Source organism: Primulina tabacum, chromosome 15, assembly GCF_025594145.1.
Source record: "Primulina tabacum isolate GXHZ01 chromosome 15, ASM2559414v2, whole genome shotgun sequence".
Classification (NCBI taxonomy): domain Eukaryota; kingdom Viridiplantae; phylum Streptophyta; class Magnoliopsida; order Lamiales; family Gesneriaceae; genus Primulina; species Primulina tabacum.
The window spans coordinates 33,119,943-33,144,177 of NC_134564.1; the positions used below are offsets into that span (position 1 = coordinate 33,119,943).

Here is a 24,235-nt window from a genome sequence, read left to right on the forward strand (position 1 = left end):
TGGATTATAATTTCCAAGAAACATCATAAACAAACCCAAAAATAGCCATCCACTTAGTTATTCTCCTACATATATACATAGTCAAAGCTCCACCAAAAATTTGTATTTTCTCAAGAATTATTAAATCTTGCAGTCCTAAAGAAAACTTAGATAAGGACATCAAAACAAAGTTGGCAAAAACTCGTGTGAGACGGTCTCACGGGTTGTATTTTGTGAGACGACTCTCTTATTTGGATCATCCATGAAAAAGTATTACTTTTTATGCTAAGAGTATTATTTTTTATTGTGAATATCCGTAGGGTTGACCCGTCTCATAGATAAAGATTTGTGAGACCAACTCACAAAAGACCTACTCAACAAAGTTCTTCCAAGAAAAATATTAACCTATTAGTAAACTTATCAGCATATATCTTCTTCTAACAAGACTTCGGCATTCTCAAAATATTTAAAAATAATTGTTTAGGTCAATGGGGAAAATAAACGGAAAACAGGTACAAAAAGATTTCGTGGCGACGATATTTCTTGTCTACTTCTCCAATTGTTGAATAGAACGATATTCTAATATCTTCGGCAAAAGAAATTACGTAAGGTGGGAGAATTGATGTTGGTAGGTTAGTTGTCATTATAATCGCGCTTTTTAAAATTGTTCACTCATCGTATTATATCAGATCCTTGATTGTGGCCATTATTTATACCCCGGAAAACTCAGGTTTGGTAGCAGTTCTAATTTAAATTAATTTATTTTCAAAATTTTCTTTTTTCCCCCTCTCAAAAGAAAACATTCTATGTTATTAAACAAAAATAGAGATATATAGACTAATTGCTTGATTTTTCTTGATGATACTGAAGGTTAATATTAATATTAAAATTACAAATATAGTCGCGATATGCACATCCTATATCCCTTAAAATCCAAAAGGGCGAAGATGCTTAATCTAATTATGCACTGTTTGACTAATAATTGGAAGGGGCTTTATTTTTCTCGAGTGGCTTTTATATATAAATGGAGATTTCTTGCAATGTCGTTTTCACTTGTTTCTACCAACTGAATTATTCTGTTAATTATATATCTAGTTCAATCACTAATCGTCTAAAATCGATCATGGCAGTGGTAATTAACCATCAACATAGTGCTTTTGTGCCAGAACGGCTTATCAAGGACAGTGTTATCGTTCGCTTTGAGTGCATGCATTTGATCTGTAGCAACACCAAAAATCTGACCGGTTTTGGGCCGGGGCTCTCATGCTATACATGAGCAAAGCTTTTGATAGAGAATGGAAATTCCTTGAAGCAATTATGATTAAAATGGGTTTTGTGGAGGCTTTTGTGAAGCTTATTATGAGATGCATCTCCTCCGTCACCTATTACATATGTATTGTCACGCCCCGGGACGGGGGTTGGTTGACACCGGCGTTACTCTCAAATTTCCATTCGAAAACAACAAGCCTCAGAAGTACAAAATTCAGAAACCAGTCTTTTAATTCATAAATACTGAATATCTCAATGTCTGATACAAACTCAAATGTTCTACAGCGAATACGTAAAACCGAACATAATATTGTCTTAACAGATGCAGCGGAATTTAATTACATAATTCAGAACTGAGAAAAATAACAATCTTCTTCACCAGCCCCAAAACTGATGATGTTTTTCCTCTTCTAGTAATTCTTCCTCGCTCTTATCTGAAATGGATTTGGTGGGTGAGCGATATGGTTGTCACTCAGTAAGCGGGGGCGGGAATAACTCCCAGTTTTCAAAACCATTTTTAATAGAAACAGTAATACGAATAATATACAGAAACTCTTTATTTCAGAACAGAAATCAGTATTCAGAAATCAATAATCGGAAATCAGTATCGGTATTCAGTAATTAGAGTTTAACAAGTAAGCAATGAGCACGTTCGTGAATTTCATGACTAAACTGATATCAGTCCCCTATAGGTTCTCTCCTCTAAGGGGTGAAGCCAGTAATCAGTAATCAGTAATCAGTAATGTTTAGAATATATATTCCTACCATTAGTTCACTAAGTTTCAGTGCTTCGAAAATCGGATATCAGAAATCGAACATACAGAAACTTTGCTTTAAAACATCAATCATCAAACTGGATTCAAGATATTTATACATAAGCCCACTTACCGTATTTTGCTTGAATGATTTCGGTTGCAGTCTTCTGGAATCTGGTTGCCTCGCTACTGGATTTTACAGCTTCGAAATATGCATTCTCTTAGCTCTAAATCAATTTCAGGGATTGAGGGTGCTATTTATAGGCCAAAATCTGACTGTTAGCTTTCCAATTAATGACCACAATCTGCCATTAACAGCCTTTATTCCATGTTAAATGCTTCAGTTACAAGTCCTGAGCAGAATCAGTATCTATCTGCTGGAATCTCGCTACTGAACTCTTCTGCTGCTGGTTTTTGTCTACTGGATTTTGTCTGCTGGAAAATATCATCTTCTGAAATATGAGTTGCTGCTGGAATTGATAGTTTCTACTGAAATCTGCTAGCTGATTTCAGGTTCTCACATGTATTAACAGTTCTATCTACGAGACTCTCACACCACATCGAGGTCTTTGTCAAGGTGACCCGCTTTAACCTTTCTTGTTTGTTATTTGTTCCCAAGGTCTTTCGGTTTTGCTTGCTAAGGCTGAAACTGAGAAACGTTTCAAGGGGGTTAAAAAAACCTACACTTTTTCATATATTTCTCACCTGTTTTTCGTTGACGACAGTCTAATATTTTTCCGGGTTTCGGAGCAAGAGTGTAATCAGCTTAAAAGATGTATTCAAACTTATGAACGGGCTTCTGGTCAATTGGTGAACTATGACAAATCAGTTCGTACATTCAGCCCAAGTACTTCGCCAGATAAAATTCAGGTTATTCAGAATATCTTCTCCATTGACGTGGTGAAAGGACACAACCTCTATTTGAGGCTCCCTACTTTCTCTCTTCGGAGTAAGCACATGCAATTTTCTGGTATAAGGGAACGAACAATCATAAAGGTCAATGGATGGGCTTCTAGATTCTTCTCGTCGTGTGGAAAAGAAACCCTTATTAAATCGGTGCTTCAGGCAATTCCGAATTATGTCATGTCTTGTTTCAGGATTCCGACTTCTTTGTGTAATGAATTGGAGCATATGTACTCTAAGTTTTGGTGGACTAACTCTAATATTGGTGGTTTGCACTGGTCACGTTAGAAAAAGTTGTGTAAACCAAAAAAATGGAGACTAGGTTTTCGGAGACTTAGTGAATTTAACAAAGCTTTCCTTGCGAAACAGGTATAGAGAATTATTCATGATCCTTCTTCTCTAATGACAAAAATTCTTAAAGTGCGTTATTTTAAACATGTTGATATTATGGATGCGTCATCGGGAAATAACCCATAATATATTTTGATGTCTATCACGTGGAGTCGTCATCTTCTGCATAAAGGGTTGTATTGAAGGGTGGGTAACAGTCATAAGATCAAGGCTTTGTCAGACAAATGGATTCCAGGGTCAGCTAGTGGTCGTAGCACTTTGCATATCTCGAACCCATCTGTATTGGTGAAATGTTTAATTGTTCCATCAGGGTCTTGCGATATGAACATTGTTCGGACTTATTTCACTTCCTTTGACGCTGATTACATTCTTGATATACCATTGGGCCGTCTTAAACCCGAGGATTTGAGGTACTGGAAGTGGGGATCTAGAGGTCCTTACATGGTTAAAATGAGCTACTTTCTTGAAAATTGGATGCTTTGATCCTCCATCTTCACAATCTTCACTTTCTTCTCCTTCTTGGTGGACCTTGATCTGGAACCTGCACATACCTCCTAAGATTTGTATTTTTTTTATGGCGTGCATTTCATGATTTCATTCCTACAGAATCGAATCTCCTGCGTCACCATGTCCCTGTAAAAGAGAGCTATGCTCTTTGTGGATCGTTCATGGCCTCTACAAGCCACTGCCTTTTATATTGTTTCAAATCAAACGGTTATGGAAGAACACTCCGTTTTGGGCCATTTGAAAATTATCGCGAGTTTTCGTTCTTGATTGTGGGATTTTATTGGCAGCTTCCTTACCAAAACCATTGTTTGAGTACTTTGCTATGTATGTTTGGGCTATATGGAAGGAGATTTGTCGCTGGAAACGTGATACTCATAAGGCTCGACAACCCCTTAGTATTGATTGTGTTGTCCCCTTTTATGAGGAATTCTGCAAAGCTCAAATAGCCAACTCGTCCACTCGCAAACTGCTCTTCCTTCGCTAGGAAATTATTGGTCAAAGTCCCCTCCAGGATATTTCAGGTTGGACGTTGATGCGGGATTTGCAAGGAAAAATGTCGATGTAGTGTGGGTGCTGTGATAAGGGATCATGAAGGTTTTGTTAAAGCTGCGTATGCTAGTGGTATTCGTAGCTCATGTTCTGTTCTAACTGCCTAGCTCTTTGCTATTCAACATATTCTTCAGTTTGCGTTGTAGGCAGGCTTTGATCAAGTTTTGGTTTCATCAAATTCCTCCATTGTCGTCCAAGAAGTGACTTCTACATTGTTAGCGGAAATTCAATTCGTTCTCCCCTCACTTCTGCTAACTTCATTTCAATTTCTCATGCTAATCGAGCAGCATACAAGCTGGCTAATTGTGTCCCTCATTTTGCTCTTTCTAACCCTTATTGAAATCTTGGATTGAAGGTGTTTTTCCTACTTGGATTGGAAATCTATCTCTTGATGACCTATACTATATTATCTTCATCCAAAAAAAAAAAAAAAAAACTTTGATCTTGCTGTCTAGTAAAAGCCCTTTTCATTAATCGTCTAAGCTATTAATCAGCCGCAGATAGAGTTACAAATGCGCATCGGATCAGATATTATGTCATATCCAAATTAAATAAAGGTCGATTCAGTTTGGAATCCTTGAATTATTGTTGTAGTACTTTCAACTCCTCTTATTTTTCAAATTTCAATATGTTAGTCATTAATTAGAAATTTGTATACAAAAATAACTATATATATATAATCATAAAAACTCTTGTGAAATTGTCTCACAGATTAATTTTGTTAGACAGATCTCTAATCCGATCTAACTAATTAGCTAAAATTTTAAGTGCAAATGACATGTTTTGGACGGCAATAACGAGGCATGATAACTCACTCTCATCATGGTTTCGACGAACTAGGCATCATGTGATGATATGTAGTCGTATATAAAAAATAAATTAAGCTGATTTAAAGTTATGAATGTATAAAAACAAATAATACAATGATTTAATTAAATGAAATTATTCTCAATAAAATTATATTTATATGTAGGATCAAGTTATTGCCACATGATCAAAACATACATAGACTGTAATAGTGCAACACAAAGGTAATTATTGACACCCCCAATACATTAATTTTGAGATTTTATTAAACTTAAAGTATATTGTTAGCTCTCTGCTACAAAGGGAAAAAATTATAATTAATGTGCATTTTAGTAAAATCTTATAAATGTGCGTCATCTCATTGGGAATTAAGGTTCAAGTTAAAAGTCCAAATTAAATGAAGAGTTTTAAAAATAAAGGCATAATTTCAAAATTTTAAATATCTCTCTCGATCGATCAAGGTGGCTTTAAATTTCTGCGACTCCACTTGCAAGCAATATCTATTATTTGTCAAAATTGAACAACCTTCGATGAATAAACTATAAAGTCCAGCAACTTTATTGTCATTTCATAATTAAATTCCACGGTAAAAAGAAAAGTAAGCAAAGGGTACATGTGGCTTTAGGTATCCATTCATTGAGAAAGTTATGCGATACCAAATTCCATATTTTATAATAACAACGTATCATAAAATTGTGGCTGTTTAATTTTGTGGATTAAGACAAGCTACGTGTTTTTTATATATATATAACAGGTAGCTTGTCTATATACATATAATATTGTGGATTAAGACAAGCTACCTGTTATCTATATAGCCTGATACACACATATATATACACACATATATATGTATCAGGCTATATATATAACACGTGGCTTGTCTTAATCCACAAAATTATATATATATAGACAAGCTACCTGTTTATATATATTTCCTGATCCATAATATGCCACAAAGGTAGGGTTTTTATAATTTATTTTAAAAAATAAATTTTGAAAGGGTTTTTTTAATTAATTTTAAAAAATAAATTTTTCAAAAAGATAGTGCAAAACTCTGCTATTCTTGGAGGACACCGCCAATTATTGGCAGCGGATGTTGCATTCGATTGAAATTCCAATTTTTTGGTCTCTTTTAGAACCTTTTTTTTTTTAGAAAATTTTTATTTTAGGATTTGAACCACTTCTCTTAATAAAATGATATTTGGTATCACCTATAAAAATAACTTGATATTAAGATAATTAATATGAAAGATAAATAAGCTTAAAATGGTGAACCATAAATCATTTTTAAAAAAATTATGTACTTTTAAAATGTTGGACAAAATTTATATTTTTTTATTTTTCTTAAAAAATATCCTATATTTATTTAAAATATGTTGATTTAGTTTTCTAAATAAAAGAAGGTATATGTTTTTTTTGTCAACTTATTTTTTATTTTATTTTTATTAATATAATAATGTTATGTATAATAATAATAATAATCTATCCATTTATTATGAAAAATCAATAAGTGGGCAGATAAATATCCACTTTAATTTTTTTAAAAAAAATTAAATTATATAACGAAAAACACACAAGAGTAGGTATTACAGTTGGTAAGTGCCAGTTAGAAAAATTAAGGCAATTAATAGTGAATGGCTCCTCGATTAAATAGATATCGATTCTCAATAAATAAATAAATTAGCCATTAATTAACAGCTGACAAAACAAAGTTTTTCACATATTAGAAAACTACCCTTATAGGACTGCGTTGCATTAAATAATGTTTTGACTTTGATTATATATATAATAGTATCTTGTATATATAAGAATTTCAGGGCCGAGTCGTCGTTAAAAGTGGCTTTCTTATCTTAAATATAAATATAAATATAAATATAAATGTTAATATTATATTAACTACGAAAACAATATTCAAAATTTTCTGTTAACTAATTAATATACCACATTTGAACTATTTTAATTACAGTTTCGGACCAATTTGAACTGAAACATACTCTTTAAAAAATAATTGTGCAACCCACAATTTTTTTTTAAAAAAAAAACAAGTAACTTGTAATATTATAAAACTAATTAAATGTAATTCTTTAACAGTTATGTAAAATATGGAATAAATAAATTTAACTTGTGAGAATCAAATACTTTTGAATTATATATGTATATTACATGACGATTTCAACTGCGGTTTCATTTTGTTCCATTTTTTGTCCTAGCTTCGATTTTTATTTGATAGAAACCGAAACCAAACCGTAAATCCTTGGATTGTGATTTAGGGTTTCAGTTTACAGTTATTTTTTTTTTTAAAAAAATAATCATACGTTCACGCAGGTCTTCTTGAATATTGTTATCTGTTTGTCCATTTTATTATGAAGTTCATATGGAGTTTGATAGCAGCAGCGCTGTTTTAAAGATTTTCTTTTTAAAAATATTTATATGGACCATATAAACTGGCATCTCATGTCATATAATTTTTTTTGGACAAGATCTCATGTCACATTAATTACTACAAAACACTTATAATATTTTTTTTTCATGATTTATGGAAACCCTGACTAATAGATTACATACATTACTTTTCATGCATATTTCCAACTCAAAAGCAAAATATATTAATTGGACAACAGATAAATCATCATAATTTTTTGTCATTTATAATTGGGATTCATTAAAACCTCATTCAACTCATAATCATCGTATATGTACGTATAAACCTTGAAAATTGTTGTTATATTTTGGGAATTGGTTCCGTAATTTGTAACATTTTTTTTCTCATTTCAGTCATCTTCACCAGAATGCTTATGTTGTATCAAAAAATGACTATGCAGTGGGGGAAAAATATCAACGTGACACCAAAATATACTGATGTGGGATCAGTAGCGTTAGAAAATGTTGAAGTATCAAGTGAACACGTCAACACTTAGGAGAAAAAAAGATTAAAAATGATTTTAGTTAAAATCGTGAATTGACATATGACGTTACTTTTAACTAAAAATTTGCAATAAATCGCGTGCGACAATACACTTAGGCCTGTCTTGTTCGTTCGAAGCGAATTATATCTAACTAACTAATTACATCTTAAAGGCAAAGTAGAACTCAAATTCTATGACGTGTTTAACGTTTAATTAATGCTACACACTTTCTAGAAATAACCTTAATCGTTTTTGTTTTATTAATCTTTAAAAAAATGATTTATTTTCCAACAGCCTTTATCAAATACTTTAGAGTTTAAACCAAACCAAATCAAACCCAAATTAAGCTTCGTATTTGTTAAATTTTCTTTGAAAAATAAAGAAAAAAAATCCCGGTAGATTAAGCCCCGTGTATTGTGAAATTCATATTATCTTGAATCCTTATTTTTTAAGAAAAAAATCAAAGTATAGACTTTTCAAAGTCGAAAATGATATTTGAGATTAATACAAAAAGAATTATGTTTTTTTGTTCCTTTCTCATGTTATAGCATATTAAAGTTTAATACAAAAATTACCAAGAGGAAGAGCGTAGCCAAGATTTTAAAATAAGGTGGGCTGGACATTGAAAATGTAAATATTATTTAATGTATTTTTTAATTTTTTTATTATATTTTGTATACTATGAACTAGATAAATTTTAAAAATCATCTTAAAAATTTAATATATCAAGATACATGATAAATATCATTTATAATAATGAACTTTTAAAACAAATTCATAGTAAAGTAAGTAAAAAAATGGAATGTACATATGACATTATTCATTCAAATAATTTAGTTATACAATTTTGTACTCTAATAATTATCACTTAATTTTATTATTATTTAGTATTTATATATTTTTAGTTTATTCAATATATTCATGTAAATACATATTTATAATCAAAACAAAATTAATATATATATATATATATATATATATTATATATATATATATAAAGTGTAGAATTAGAATGAGTAAATATATAAATTAAGATAACCACATAGATACCGAATAAGCTCAAATGTTAGATTATTTAAAACTCATAGAAATTTATATATAAAAATTTTGCTATGTAACTAAAATTCCTAAAATACATACCTATATATACATATTAATCTCGAGGCTAAGATGGGCTAAAGCCCACCCTAACCCTAGTGAAGCTATGCCCCTGAAGAGAGTGCTAAAATCGACAAAGATAGATATATATCTATATTAACAACATCTTCTTTTTCTTTTTTTTTTTAAGGAAAATTTGATCTGCTATAAAATTTACGTTCTCAACATGGATATATTTATATTCTGCATGGTGCCGTTGTTAAAATATAAAATCATATTTCGGAATTGTGGAGAGAATGACTGCTAGATAATATATTATAATTGACCTTAAACGCAATGCGGATGAAAAAGAGAAATTAATTAACCTGGAAACCTGAACAGCTAGCCACATGCAAAGGCGTGGCAAAAGAGGAATCAACCCAGCGAGTGTGGACCAAATGAACCAATGAAAATTTATATAGAAATTACATGATAAAATCACTCCACACGAAATCCTGCTATTTCCCCGTTTGGCAAATTCAATGCCACTCCGCGCCTACAATTAAAACGTTCGTTGGGGGTGGTTGCATTCATTTCCACACACTACACACACTTCTGCTCTTTAAATTCTCACGTACTTCCCTTCCGTTTTCACACATCAAAATCTTCTTATGTTGTCTCTTCTCCATCATTCTGGAAATCGATCTTCCACCCAAAGATTTGATTTGATTTGATTTGATTTGATTTGATCAGTTGGGTTGTTCTTAGCTAGCACTTTGTTTAACAAGATGGGGAATGAAGGGAATGTTAACAAAAATGCCGAAACGGGGAAGATTTCGATCGACTCTACAAGTGAGAGAAAAAATCGTAATAGCTTGCCCAACTTTGTTCAATCCGTTAGGCTGAAATATGTGAAACTTGGCTATCACTACTTGATATCACATGCCATGTACTTGTTTCTTTTCCCTTTACTTGGGATTTCCTCCGTTAATCTGTCTAGTGTAACGGTGGAGGATTTGATCCTTTTATGGGATCAACTGAAATTCAATCTTGTTTCGGTCTTCGTATGTTCTGCGCTTATGGTTTTTTTAACCACCCTTTACTTCATGACTAGGCCAAGAAAGGTCTACCTAGTCGACTTCGCATGTTACAAGCCCGATTCTAAGTTTATTTGTAGCAAAGAACTGTTTATGGAAAGATCGATTGGTGCAAATATTTTTACGCCCGAAAATTTAGCTTTTCAAAAGAAAATCTTGGAAAGGTCGGGCTTTGGGACAGAAGACGTATTTTCCCGAAGGAATTTTAAGTGTGCCTGCGAACCTAAGCATGTCGCAGGCAAGAAATGAGGCGGAGATGGTTATGTTCGGGGCGATTGATGAATTGCTAGCGAAAACCGGTATAAAAGCTAAGGATATTGGGATTCTTGTGGTGAATTGCAGCTTGTTTAACCCAACACCATCTCTTTCCGCAATGGTTGTTAACCATTATAAGCTTAGAGGGAATATTTTGAGCTATAATCTTGGTGGAATGGGGTGCAGCGCTGGTTTGATATCTGTTGATCTTGCAAAGCAACTTTTGCAGGTTAGTTTTTTTTAATTACCTTTGTCAAATCAGAGTCCATTTTACTGTCTTTTTTATGTTTCGTTTATTCACAAGTTTGTTGGGAATTGTTTTCTGGTGACTATCCTACGATTTAGTCAGTTAATTTGATAGGAAAAATTAGATGGAGAATGAATAAGATTGGCTGAATAAGGATTAAGGACTAAATATAAATTTTTTATAATTTTGCAAAAGAAATTTTGCTCTACTGCTAGAGGCCTAGAGCACCTTGTGCAGCCAATATTTAAAACCTATAAAGCAAATTATGCATTTTCCACCTTATGAAGGAAAAGGATACAAGGGCTATGACTCTATTATTGGCATGAACAATTACGAATTGTCCAAGCTAAAAATGTTCACATTAAATGCGCAGAAGTTGTACAATTAGTATTCTCGTTTTAGAAAGGCTCACCATTTTTGTGATAAACATTTACTCTCAACGAATAATTTATTTCAAATAATCTGAATTTTATTTGACTCCTTAAAATTCATTTATGGGAGTTAATTCTCGCTCATGTCAAGACCCTGAAGGTTACACAGTAATTTTTGGTAGATAACCAAATCTCATGTCACAAATGGAGAAAAATCTTACCAAGACTAACTTTTAAATTTTGTGTCAATGTTACTGCAGGTACACCCAAACTCATACGCATTGGTAGTGAGCATGGAGAATATAACCCTAAACTGGTATTTAGGAAACAGTCGGTCAATGCTTGTCTCGAACTGCATCTTCCGAATGGGTGGAGCCGCCATCCTCCTCTCCAACAAACCATCCGATAAACATCGTGCAAAGTATCAACTCATACACACCGTCCGGACTCACAAAGGTGCGGATGATAAGAGCTATAGCAGCGTGTTTCAAGAAGAGGACGACAAGAAAGAAGCAGGCGTCTCACTTTCCAAAGACTTGATGGCCGTGGCAGGAGAGGCGCTGAAGACAAACATCACTATTCTAGGCCCATTAGTCCTCCCCATGTCCGAACAATTACTATTCTTTGTCACGCTAGTTGCAAGAAAAGTATTGAAGATGAAAATTAAGCCCTATATTCCGAATTTCAAGCTTGCATTTGAGCATTTTTGCATTCATGCCGGTGGAAGAGCTGTGCTGGATGAGATTGAAAAGAATCTCGAGTTGAGCGAATGGCATATGGAGCCATCAAGGATGACTCTATATAGGTTCGGTAACACCTCTAGCAGTTCGTTATGGTATGAGTTAGCATATTCCGAGGCGAAGGGGCGGATCAGAAAGGGCGACAGGACATGGCAAATTGCATTTGGTTCTGGATTCAAGTGTAACAGTGCAGTTTGGAAGGCGTTGAGGCGGATTGAACCGGCCAAGGAGAAGAACCCCTGGATGGATGAGGTTGATGAGTTCCCTGTTGAGGTTCCAAGCTAAGAGTCGCACATATTGGTTGATCTTTGTGTTAGGATACGTTTTTAGTTATGATATAATGGTTGCATTTTAGAAGTTATAGATGTCAATATTCCAATTAAGGTTGGGAGTTTCAATTGATTCATTGTATATTTGGTTTTCTCACATAATCATGCAACAATCTGTTTCACAAGTTAAGATACCCTTCAATCCCGTACCACTTTGGGTTCGAGTTCGAACATCTTTGTTTCAAAAGGCACTCGATGTCAATCAATATAATATATATTTATTTATCTGAACGTGCAATGTGTATATACAATAGGTTAGATGAAACTAAGAGGCTACTTTGTCGGCAAGAGTTAGTCAAAACGTGTATTAAATGTGGGTAGAAGGAAATTTCCACTGCGGGAAATTTCGTGGGAAGATGGAAAACGCGTTTTATACGCGTCTTCACACTGACAAGAAGCTCTATAAATAGAGCTCCCCCTTCATTCTGAAATCATCCATTCTTCGAGTTTTCTCTCATCTTATAAGCATTTGAATGCTTAGTTCTATAATATTTGTGAGTTGTTTTGTTCTCCTGTATTAAGAGAGTGTGCTTTGGAAACACAGTGAGTGAGTTGTACACCACAAAATATTATAGTGGAATTCTTTTCTTCTTGCCCGTGGTTTTTTACCCTAATAATTTTTAAAAGTTTTCCACGTAAATCTCGGTGTCCAGTTTATTCTTTATTTTCGAGTTTTATTATCTCAAATTCCGCACGTAGGACCAATAAGTGGTATCAGAGCCTTGGTTTAAAATTTCTTAAAAATCTGAGTATGCTATGTGGTTGCAGCCTAGACTGATCTTCCACATCAGAAAAGATTTTTTTAGATTTTTTATTTAAGGCGGGATTATTTTGTCCGATCTACTAAAATTGTTGTAGACATAATGACGGGAAGGTACGAGATAGCAAAATTCAATGGAAGCAATTTTATGCTGTGGAAAATAAAGATACAAGCAGTTTTAAGAAAGGAAAATTGCTTGACGGCTATTGGAGATAGACCAGTGGAAATTACAGACGATGGAAAGTGGAATGAGATGAATGATAATGCTGTTGCCAATACACTTGGCTATAGCAGACGAAGTTTTGTCAAGTATCTCTGAGATAAAAACAGCCAAAGTTATCTGAGATACTCTGACAAAGATATACGAGGTCAAGTCGTTACACAACATGATTTTCCTAAAGAGAAGGCTTTATACTCTTCGGATGACGGAATCCTCATCGATGACCGACCATATCAACACACTAAATACCATATTTGTCCAACTCACTTCCATGAGACATAAAATAGGGGAAAATGAATGTCCGGAGCTTCTACTTCAAAGTCTACCAGATTCATATGATCAACTTATCATCAACATAACCAACAATATTCTTATGGGCTTTCTAAAATTCGACGATGTCTTAACTGTGGTTCTCGGAGAGGAAAGCCGGCGCAAGAATAAGGAAGATAGGTCGGTAACTTCGAAGCAGGCAGAGGCTTTACCGATGATAAGAGGAAGATTTATGGACCGTGACTCCAGTGTGAGCCAAAGACAAGGTAGATCAAAGTCAAGAAGTAAGGAGAAAAATATTTACTGCTTTAAATGTAGCGGTAAAGGGCACTTTAAGAAAGAGTGTACGAGTATCGAGAAGAGTTCTCAAGCAAATGTGGCCAATACTTCAGGCGGTGGTGAATTATTATGCAGCGAAGCATTATCTGTTGCGGAAGGCAGATACAAATTTTGTGACACATGGATTATGGATTCAGGTGCGACATGGCACATGACGTATCGGAGAGAATGGTTTGATCATTATGAACCAGTCTTAGGAGGATCTGTATTCATAGGAAATGATCATGCATTGGAAATCGCTGGGATCGGTACTATCAAAATAAAGATGTTTGATGGCACCATTCGCACCATACAGGAGGTACAACATGTGAAGGGACTGACAAAAAATCTTTTGTCCTTGGAGCAATTGGATGATATCGGGTGAAAAACTCGGATCGAGAACGGGATCATGAAAATTGTGAAGGGTGCGCTTGTGGTTATGAAGACGGAAAAAGTTGCTGCAAATCTGTATGTACTTTTGGGAGAAACACACAAAGAGTCAGAACTAGTTGTTGCATCAATTGGTTCAGGATAAGAATTAACAGTGTTATGGCATAGAAAGCTCGGGCATATGTCAGAACGAGGGTTGAAAATTCTCTCAGAACGGAAGCTGCTGCCGGGACTTACAAAAATGTCACTACCCTTTTGTGAGCATTGTGTTACCAGTAAACAACACAAATTAAAGTTTGGCACTTCTACTGCCAAGAGCAAAAACATATTGGAGCTGATTCATTCTGATGTTTGGCAAGCACCGGTTGTATCCCTAGGAGGAGCGGGATACTTTGTCTCGTTCATTGACGATTTCTCTAGGAGATGTTGGGTGTATCCAATCAAGAAGAAATCAGATGTTTTCCAAGTCTTCAAAGATTTCAAAGCGCGTGTTGAATTTGATTCTGAAAAGAAAATCAAGTGTTTGAGGACTGACAATGGAGGAGAATATATCAGTGACGAATTTGATGCATATTGTCAATATGAGGGCATCAAAAGACAGTTTACGACGGCTTACACACCTCAACAGAATGGAGTGGCGGAGCGGATGAACAGAACTTTTTTGGACAGAACAAGAGCTATGCTGATGACTGCAGGTCTAGAAAAGTTATTTTGGGCAGAAGCAGTCAAAACCGCTTGTTATATTATCAATCGTTCTCCTTCAGTGGCGATTGATCTGAAGACTCCGATGGAAATGTGGACTGGGAAGCCGACAGATTATTCTAATTTGCATACATTTGGAAGTCTGATGTACGTTCTGTACAATGAGCAATAAAGATCAAAGTTGGATTCAAAATCCAGAAAATGTATCTTCTTGGGATATGCTGACGGAGTAAAGGGGTTTCGCTTGTGGGATCCTACTGTTCACAAGCTTGTCATCAGCAGGGATGTTATCTTCGAGGAAGATAAAGTAAAGGGAGACAAAGGCACACCGAATTCAGAAACTACTATATTTCAGGTGGAAAATAAGACGGATGAAGGTCAAATTTCTTGTGAAGCAGTACCAGAGCACGAAGAACAAGAATATGTTGAATCTGAAGTTTCCAATGTGAGGCAGTCAACTCGAGACAGAAGACCACCAGGTTGGCTTTCAAATTATGTCACTGAAAGCAACATTGCATATTGTCTATTATCAGAGGATGGTGAGCCATCGAGTTTCCACGAGGCTACTCAAAGCTCGGATGTATCCTTGTGGATGATAGCAATGCAAGAAGAATTGGAGGCATTAGACATGAGTAAAACTTGGGATCTTGTTACACTACCACGAGGGAGGAAATCCATTGGAAACAGATGGGTTTATAAGATCAAGCGTGATGGCAATAACCAAGTGGAGCGGTACCGTGCTAGATTGGTGGTAAAAGTGTAGGCTCAGAAAGAAAGCATTGACTTCAATGAGATATTTTCTCCTGTAGTTCGTCATACAACAGTCAGAGTAGTGTTGGTATTGTGCGCGGTGTTTGACCTACATCTAGAACAGCTAGATGTGAAAACAGCATTTCTTCATGGAGATCTTGAAGAAGAAATCTATATGCTCCAGCCAGAAGGTTTTGCGGAAATAGGCAAAGAGAACTTGGTTTGCAGGTTGAAGAAATCTCTGTACGGTCTCAAACAGACGTCGAGGTGTTGGTATAAGAGACTTGATTACTATATCATGAGCCTTGGATACAACAGACTGAGTGCAGACCCTTGTACATATATCAAGAGGTCTGGTGATGATTATATCATTTTGCTGTTGTATGTGGATGACATGTTGGTAGCAGGCCCCAACAAAGATCAGGTCCAAGGATTGAAGGCACAGTTGGCTAGGGAATTTGATATGAAGGACTTGGGACCAGCAAACAAGATTCTAGGGATGCAAGTTCATCGAGGCAGAAATAACAGAAAGATTTGGCTTTCCCAGAAAAATTATTTGAAGAAAGTCTTGCAACGCTTCAACATGCAAGATAGTAAGCCAATTTCGACCCATCTTCCTGTTAACTTCAAGTTATCCTCCGAGGTGTGTCCTAGCAGTGAAGCAGAGAGGATGGAGATGTCTCGAGTACCATATGCATCAGCAGTGGGAAGTTTGATGTTCGCCATGATATGTACAAGACCGGACATTGTTCAAGCAGTGGGAGCAGTTAGTCGGTATATGGCGAATCCTGGACGAGAGCATTGGAGCACTGTTAAGAGGATCCTTAGATACATTAAGGGTACCTCGAATGCTGCATTATGTTATGGAGGATCAGATTTTACACTCAAAGGCTATGTCGATTCAGATTATGCAGGTGATCCTGATAAGAGAAAATCTACTACTGGTTATGTGTTTACACTTGCGAAAGAAACAGTAAGCTGGGTTTCAAAACTGCAGACAGTTGTGGCGTTATCTACAACAGAGCCAGAATACATGGCAGCTACTCAAGCTTGCAAGGAGGCAATATGGATTAAAAGGTTATTGGAGGAGATCGGACACAAACAAGATAATGTTCCTTTGTTTTGTGAAAGTCAGAGTGCCTTGCACATCGCAAGGAATCAAGTCTTTCATTCCAGGACGAAACACATTGGAGTACAATTTCACTTTGTGCGGGAAGTAGTAGAAGAAGGAAGCGTGGATATGCAGAAGATCCATACGAAGGACAACATAGCTGATTTTCTGACCAAGCCAGTAAACACTGATAAGTTTGAGTGGTGTAGATCCTCAAGTGGTCTAGCAGAAACGTAAGCAGCAGAGAATGACAAGATTGAAAGGATGTGTGGAGATGTGTTTGATTCGCAACCAAATCTACAAGTGGGAGAATGTCGGCAAGAGTTTTCAAAATGGGGACAGTCAAAACGTGTATTAAATGTGGGCAGAAGGAAATTTCCACTGGCGGAAATTTCGTGGGAAGATAGAAGACGTGTTTTATACGCGTCTTCACACTGACAAGGGGCTCTATAAATAGAGCTCCCCCCTTCATTCTGAAATCATCTCTTTTTCGAGTTTTCTCTCATCTTATAAGCATTTGAGTGCTTAGTTCTATAATATTTGTGAGTTGTTTTGTTCTCCTGTATTAAGAGAGTGTGTGTTCTCTTTGGAAACACAGTGAGTGAGTTGTACACCATAAAATTTTATAGTGGAATTTTTTTCTTCTTGCCCGTGGTTTTTTACCCTGATAATTTTTAGGGGTTTTCTACGTAAATCTCGATGTCCAGTTTATTCTTTATTTTCGGGTTTTATTATCTCAAATTTCGCACGTGAGACCAACATACTTGAGGGCTATGTTGATGCATAAATACGAAAAACGGCAGCAAATTGCTTGCGGGGCTTTATGAAAGCTTCAGCACGACGGTGAGGGGGGCATATAGTTGGGGGTAGGTGGGCTGTATCGTAGGTTGACAGCTTGAACTGTAAAATCTAGTGGGCTTTGCTTCTGGAATCCAGCTTTCACCGTTCATTCAATTACTATTACTGTTATTACTAACAAATAAATGTATGCATGAAAACCTACAGCATTATTCCATCCGGTCCTTTTCATCTGGTGACATATGGGTACAAACCCATGTGGCGCGTCCATTACAACCAACCAAGAATAAGTCGCGTTTGAATTTCGTGCCGTGCCAGAATATACTTTTACTAAATTCAGTCGGCTTTGAATCTTCTTGTTTCAAGCTATACACTGCTAGTATCTGTACTGAAGCCTGCATCTTTTCAAAAAGGAAAAAAAATCATTTAGTTTTTTTTTTTTAATGATTTTTAGGTAGAGTCGTGTATATTTAAGCTTTCTTTGATTGATATAAGGGTTATTTTAATTAATTTTGAAAAAAAAAAATTGTTTCAAAAATACCGTGGACGAGAGAGATTTGCAAAATTACAACAAAACGCTGCCATCAATAACAAATGCTGCACAAATTGTCTACAGCATCCGTTGACATTTTAGCAGCAGATGGCGCACCATTTTTCATTTTTTTAATATTTGAATTATTATTATTTTCTAACTTGTGCACTCTTCTTTTTTTTAATTTTTTTTTTTGAAAAAAAAAAAAGATATTTGAGACCATATATAAAAAATAGATTGAAAGCTAAATTCAATAATTTGAAGATATGTCATCTTAAATGATGAACTAGCCAACCAATTTTTTTCAAAAAAATCTTTGTTCGTAAAATATTAGGTAGTTTATATTTTAAAAAAATGTTTATACTCTTTTTATTATTTTTTTAAACAATTATTTATTTAAATATATGTTAATTTAATTTTCGAAAAAAAAATTGTATATGTATCGTTCGGTCCTCTTATTTTTTATTTTATTTTTACTACTAATATGATTAATTAAAAAAATAATAATAGATCGAATATAAAAATAATTGAATTTTCGTACTCCAAAATGAGACACAGTGAAGATGGACGAAGGCTGGAAAATGCTGACAGTAACAAAACATTTTTTAGCAAAATTTACCAAAGATCTACAGCAAAATTATCGAGTTAATTGTGATTCAACAAAACCACTTGCATTAACATTTTATTCGAAATAATTAAGAACTATCTTGTAGAATTAATACAAATGGAAAGATAAGTGAGAGAATAATCCGATTGAACAAATTATTTTATTATATTGCAAGTATAGTCGGTCTCGTCTCACATATATAGATCTATGAGACCGTTGCACAAGTGACATTTGTGCTAAATCAAACGGATCTAAAAGAAAATTGAATGTGGGCCATAAAATTGGGCTTGTCATCGTTTCCTACAATTGGGCCGCCCAACCACCTAGCAGACGAGAGGAGTAAGACCAATTAATTACCTTGGAAAATGTGCAGGATAATAGGAGAGGAGGAGGAGTTCCTGCTGCATCAGGCAAATCCCTCCATGCTGCCTGACTAGCTCAGTAGGTGCAATTAAATGCAGATGTAGTTGTTCTTCAAGGTCTACGGTAAGGGTTAATCCTAAAAAGTGATCCTCTCCAATAAATTCGGCTCAACTGGATGTTATGTTGAGTTTGGAAATGTGGAAGGATTTGAAATGACTTTGTATTGGAATGCATTTAAAATCTAACACACAATAACTCGTACATAACTAGTTGAGGAATCGAAATTGATTCTGCTCAACAACAAATTTATTATTATGAATTTAAAATCTTTAACTTCAAATACATCAATCAATACAAATGCAATTTTAACTGATATAACGGATTAAAATTTTTTTAGTTATCCAGAATTACCAGCTCCTGTTTGTATATCAAATTTTAATATCCACAGATGTCCGAGCCATCTTAGAGTTCTTCAACAAATTTGTAATGTTTTGATTATCACATCTCATTAACTTTATATTATATTTGATCAGGGAAACTAAAACTATTATAATTACAAGTACCCAGCAACTAAAGATTGTAAGTTCAGTTTTTCAGCTTTAATTTTTTCAAAATTTATACTAAATAATAAAAGCTAGTCATATCGGATATATATTTTTAGTAGGATAGAATAACCAAGGTATCCAACCCGAAAAACCTAATATTTACAGGTACCCCCATTCAGTGGGTTGTATACAATATGTACTGTCCCAACTAAGTAGGATCGGGTGGCAAAATAACATTGCACAAACCTAATCTAGGGACCCTCACTTATCACCTTCCACTCCTTTCAAAATACTAGGGCCCTTGACTCGGATGCCCCTTGTCCCATTACAATGAAGATCTTAAACGTTTAATTCTGTATTTTAGTATAAAGAACACCGACACTTATGTGTCAATTCATTAAATGGTCTCACCAAGACTGTTTTGTGTGTATGAGAATGGAATAATAGTGGAACATCATTTTAAAAGGTGAGCCACTATTTAAACCAGGTGATTTGGATTCATATTAATTAAACTTATCGAGAATGCGTACATAGCGAGCGAGACTACAGACTCAATACAGCAGAGATAAATAGATTAGAAGCGTGAGCATAAAAATCAGATGATCAACTAACCAGACCGACCAGGGTCATATTACATGCCCCAAATACCACGAGCAGATGCCACTTTACTGCTTGGTCGAGACGTCAGTTCAAACAATATACGAGCAAATGTATCAGAGTACCTTGTATCAGATAAAAGCATGTCTGCAAATGCATTTTCATATGCTACGAGAAGGGGCTTGTTTTGCGGCTCCAACACAAGATTCTCCAAAATCAATGTCGCTTTCCTGCAAATTTCAGGAACAGGGTGTGGTGTCCTAACCACTTTCAAGAGCCGGTCAATTGCCCTGAAATACATTGCAGGCATATTGGTTTACATACAAGCTTTACCTCGTAAAACCCAAAATAATGTAGGACACAGATGTTTCAGAAATTAATCCAACCATCTCTCACTGGCAAGTTTCAACCGACAGTCCAAATTAATTTCGGCAAAATTGTAGAGCGCACCGATTGCAGCAGCTTGAGCATCAGTGGATGGTATGCTCATCATGTCAACTAATCTCCCATAAATCTACATTTTTTAATCAATCCCAAGTCAAGAAACCAACAGAAAATGTAACCAACACCTAAACGTGACACGGATATTAGGACAAAGTTTGACCTGTGGAGCAAATGACTGAAGGAAAGTTTCATTATCAGGATTAAGTATTAAACGGCCAAGTAGTTCTGCAGTTGCACATTGCCAAGGTTTGACAGGAGATCCCAACATTGCCATGATGACCTGAACCACACGTTTTGGTCTGTAGTGAAGCAATCAAGAACAGATAATTCACATTTAAGATGACAAATTTCAGAGACTTGATGAAATGAAACAGGAAATAAAAAACTTACGACATTATGAATGGTTTTGCAGGGAGAAACATTCGAAGTTCTATCAAAGGGCCCAGATTCATGATGATCTCAAGGGCATTTGTAACGAGTTCTTCGTCTTCTGTCCACATTAGAGGACTATTAGAAGCATGTGATATTATATTGTATTTGGATTGATAAATTTTCATTTGTTAGGATGGATTTGGTGTATAAATTTCAAACTACGTTGGAGGAATTTGAAACCCAATTAAATAGTTGAGACTCAAGTTTAAAATAAATATAATCGAATTTGAAATCCAAATAACTCACATGTTTCCAAACAAATGCAATTGAATTAAACAATGAATTTGAAAGTATTCAATATTAAATACAAAGATCAAAAAAATCCAGCGAAAAAATTCAAAGACTAATATATAATTTTGGAGAGAGCTAATTCCATTCTTATATTGAGCATATATGCTATACATACAATCACAATAAAACTCATAATATGTTCATTCCATAGGTCTTTCAACAAATAGCAACATTATAAAAACAGTGAGGGAAAACAAAAACCAATGACATAGCCGCAAAACTTGTAACAAAGATAACATTTCATGAAAAAATCTTTTGACCTGTAATATTGTCTTCCAGACACTGAAACATAGTTTCGAGACAGTGACGACTCTGGCTCAGAGCAATTTCATTGTCAGCCATGAAAGAAAAGTTCCGGATAATATTTGAAGCAGCAACAGCACAAAGCTGTTTTTCTGCACGTCCTTCCTCGTCAAGGTTAAAAAGGCCATCTTCCTCAAACCACCAACCTGAAGGAGAACCAGATCCAGTACTGCAACAGATTGAAATAAAAGTGAGTTCCAAACTAACACCATCAACCTCAAAATGGAAACCTTGACTGCTGATGAGAGTGAATTATTGTACTGTGACTTACCCAGGACGTGCAACAGAATCACCAGTTTCGTATCAATTCCCAAATCCAGTAACAGCAGTATTCATACCGAGCAATCTCACCCTTGGTGTCTTTGTAAGGACCCTGGGTAGAGCTATCTCACGCCAGTCATCTATCTGCTCTGATTGAAAATAACCCAATCATAGGGAGTGTAAACTTAATAAATGCAATGGATAAACAAAATTGCTAGAGGAGAAACATACAACTTGAAGTAAAGCGTCAAGCACTCCTGGAATTTTGGCAAGAGGAGTTGCATCTTTTCGGACGTCATCTTTCTCTTTAAATGAAAGCAATGTGAGAGCATTCAAAGCCCAAGTCAGCTCACTTTTTAGTCCACTTTGAAGAGCCAAAACTATCCTTTTGTTGTTCTGCTCTGATAAAACTGTTGCAGAAGATACAGCTCGTAATTCACACACAGGTAAATTGGATGGAAAGTATAAAAATATCAACGCTTGTCTCTGACTCTATTTCAAAAATAATATTATCGATCGTATACCACCCATTTGATAACCTGGTTTTTATTCTGAAGTCCCTTACGCATATACACGAGGATGGGGCAGGGTGACATCCTCACCCCATCTCCTAAATGATACGAAAGCCAAATTTCATCCTTCTGAAAGCATAAGCTATCTAAATTCTAAACTAAGTCATTCCAAAACTTGAGGCACCCACTTATTCTAACTAGTGAACGAAAAATATATGTAAAGAAGTTCACAATTCCATCTCAAGGAGCTTATATTATCGTCTTTTCTACTTTCTGTCTTTCTTGTATGGGTAAAAACACCTATTAATTATACACAAAAATTCAAAGCTTTCATCATAGAATAACTCATTCAGCGTACATTGAGGAATTGGACCAGAAATACACAGAAAAATCAAAATCATAATGAAAATAACTATAGAGAGAGAGAGATCAGGGTTTAAGAAGATGCTGACCGGCGAAGGCCGAGTGAACCTGGAGGGACGGACCGAGGAGGGTTGACGGAGCGGCGGAATCACCCCCTACCGCCGCAGCAACTGCGGCAGCAGAATTAGTCCCGCTGCCGAAAGGACGGCCTCTCTTGGCAGCAGGAGCGGCCGAACTGCCGGATGCTCCACCCAGCTTGCTCTGATCTCTCTTCTGCATCTCTCAGTGTATACGCGGGCCAGTGCGAGGGGAGAAATCAGCATGTTTTTGACAAATATTTTGGGTCAAATTTCTGCGCATTGAAGTTTGGGTTTTACGTACATTCAGTTGGGCTGAGGATACAAGGGTAAGCAGGAGTTCAGTTCTAAAAAGTTTTAATAATACTCTCATATAATTAGTCAATTGTTATACTAATTTAGTCTTACATCTACTTTTCTTAAATTATAAATCTTGATTTATTTAAGAAATCTAGATATAAAACATTTGTAAATCAACAACTAAAAATTTTATTTATAAAAAATAATTGATAATTTAATATTTTAAAAAAATAAATATTTTTTATATATAAGATAAAATATAAAATAACAAAAAGTTTATAACAATGTTTAGTACAGGCACATAAAATTGTACTTAACTTTTTTATATTTCTTACAAATATATAAAAAGTATTGGAAAGTATAAAATTTTGGGAAATCAAAATTTTACTACTTTATGCAAAAAAAAAATTTATATTATTAAACTTATTTGTAATATAAATTTTCTAATTTTTAATTAATTTATATCTTTAACATGTTAAAATATTCAACATTTAACAAGTCAGTCCACTTGTGATATTGTTCGCTTTGGCCCGTAGCCTCACTACTTTAAAACATATCACAACGTGCGGCGTCCACATACTGTTTCTGATACGAAATATAAAGGTCCAACACACTTGTGATATTATCAGTTTGGCTTGTAGTCTTACGACTTTAAAACGCGTCACAAAGCGTGGCGTCCACACATTTTTATGATAGCAAATGTAACGACTCAACTCACTTGTGATATTATCCGCTTTGGTCCATGATCATGTGTCCATAGAACGCACCACAAGAGGTTATCACACGTCCATTTAAATGTTCATCTCTTCTGTGTGGTTTGACTATGTATGATTTCGTCTAAAAGCCCTCTCAACCCCTTCTCTTTTCGAAACTCAACGTCATCGTTGAGGTTTGTTCCATCATCTAGAGCTCACGCAAAATCGTTCTGATGCCAAATGTAACGACTTAGTCCACTTATATTATTATTTACTTTGGAATCACAAAATTTTATTAGAGAGCTATTAATTAATCGATAAATTAATAATTTATTATTTTAAAGAGTGTGTTTTCTATCCAACAAACGTAATTATGCACTAAGTTGACGTAGCGCCAAAAGTTTTCATATTATTAATTTACTATTTGATTTTTATTGTAGAATTATTCTTTT

General features: G+C 35.0%; 3 protein-coding genes and 1 long non-coding RNA gene across 4 annotated transcripts; 2 read left to right on the top strand and 2 right to left on the bottom strand.

Annotated features, from left to right (window-relative positions):
* The first annotated feature begins 1,102 nt into the window (after window positions 1–1,102).
* LOC142526100 (uncharacterized) lies at window positions 1,103–3,740 on the top strand. The gene is made up of 5 exons (XM_075630369.1): window positions 1,103–1,111; window positions 1,204–1,372; window positions 2,348–2,413; window positions 2,623–3,189; window positions 3,568–3,740. Exons 1-5 carry the CDS (start codon window positions 1,103–1,105, stop codon window positions 3,738–3,740), a joined length of 984 nt encoding a protein of 327 aa, XP_075486484.1.
* A 5,935-nt stretch (window positions 3,741–9,675) lies between these two features.
* LOC142526639 (3-ketoacyl-CoA synthase 20-like) lies at window positions 9,676–12,367 on the top strand. Its single transcript, XM_075631162.1, is given in 3 exon segments — window positions 9,676–10,371; window positions 10,373–10,684; window positions 11,334–12,367. Coding segments are annotated over 3 exon segments (1,557 nt in total). The 5' UTR covers window positions 9,676–9,891; the 3' UTR covers window positions 12,099–12,367.
* On the bottom strand, window positions 12,145–17,849 carry LOC142526640 (uncharacterized). Its single transcript, XR_012815291.1, has 2 exons — window positions 17,424–17,849; window positions 12,145–12,415 (listed from the first exon to the last, which is right to left on the bottom strand). It is a non-coding gene; the product is annotated as an uncharacterized LOC142526640 (long non-coding RNA).
* A 920-nt stretch (window positions 17,850–18,769) lies between these two features.
* Window positions 18,770–23,035, bottom strand: LOC142527438 (armadillo repeat-containing protein LFR-like). The gene is given in 9 exon segments (XM_075632246.1): window positions 18,770–18,923; window positions 20,121–20,395; window positions 20,492–20,619; window positions 20,710–20,848; window positions 20,940–21,039; window positions 21,533–21,744; window positions 21,847–21,980; window positions 22,068–22,237; window positions 22,801–23,035. Coding segments are annotated over 8 exon segments (1,329 nt in total). The 5' UTR covers window positions 22,991–23,035; the 3' UTR covers window positions 18,770–18,923; window positions 20,121–20,139.
* Between the last annotated feature and the right edge of the window lie 1,200 nt (window positions 23,036–24,235).

Bases quoted from the DNA above. Each gene is read 5' to 3' on its own strand.
- LOC142526100 (XM_075630369.1), top strand. The intron at 2,414-2,622 runs GTTTTTGTCTAC...TTTGTTCCCAAG, and splicing joins ACTGAACTCTTCTGCTGCTG to GTCTTTCGGTTTTGCTTGCT. The intron at 3,190-3,567 runs GTTAGAAAAAGT...TTGTTCCATCAG, and splicing joins TGGTGGTTTGCACTGGTCAC to GGTCTTGCGATATGAACATT.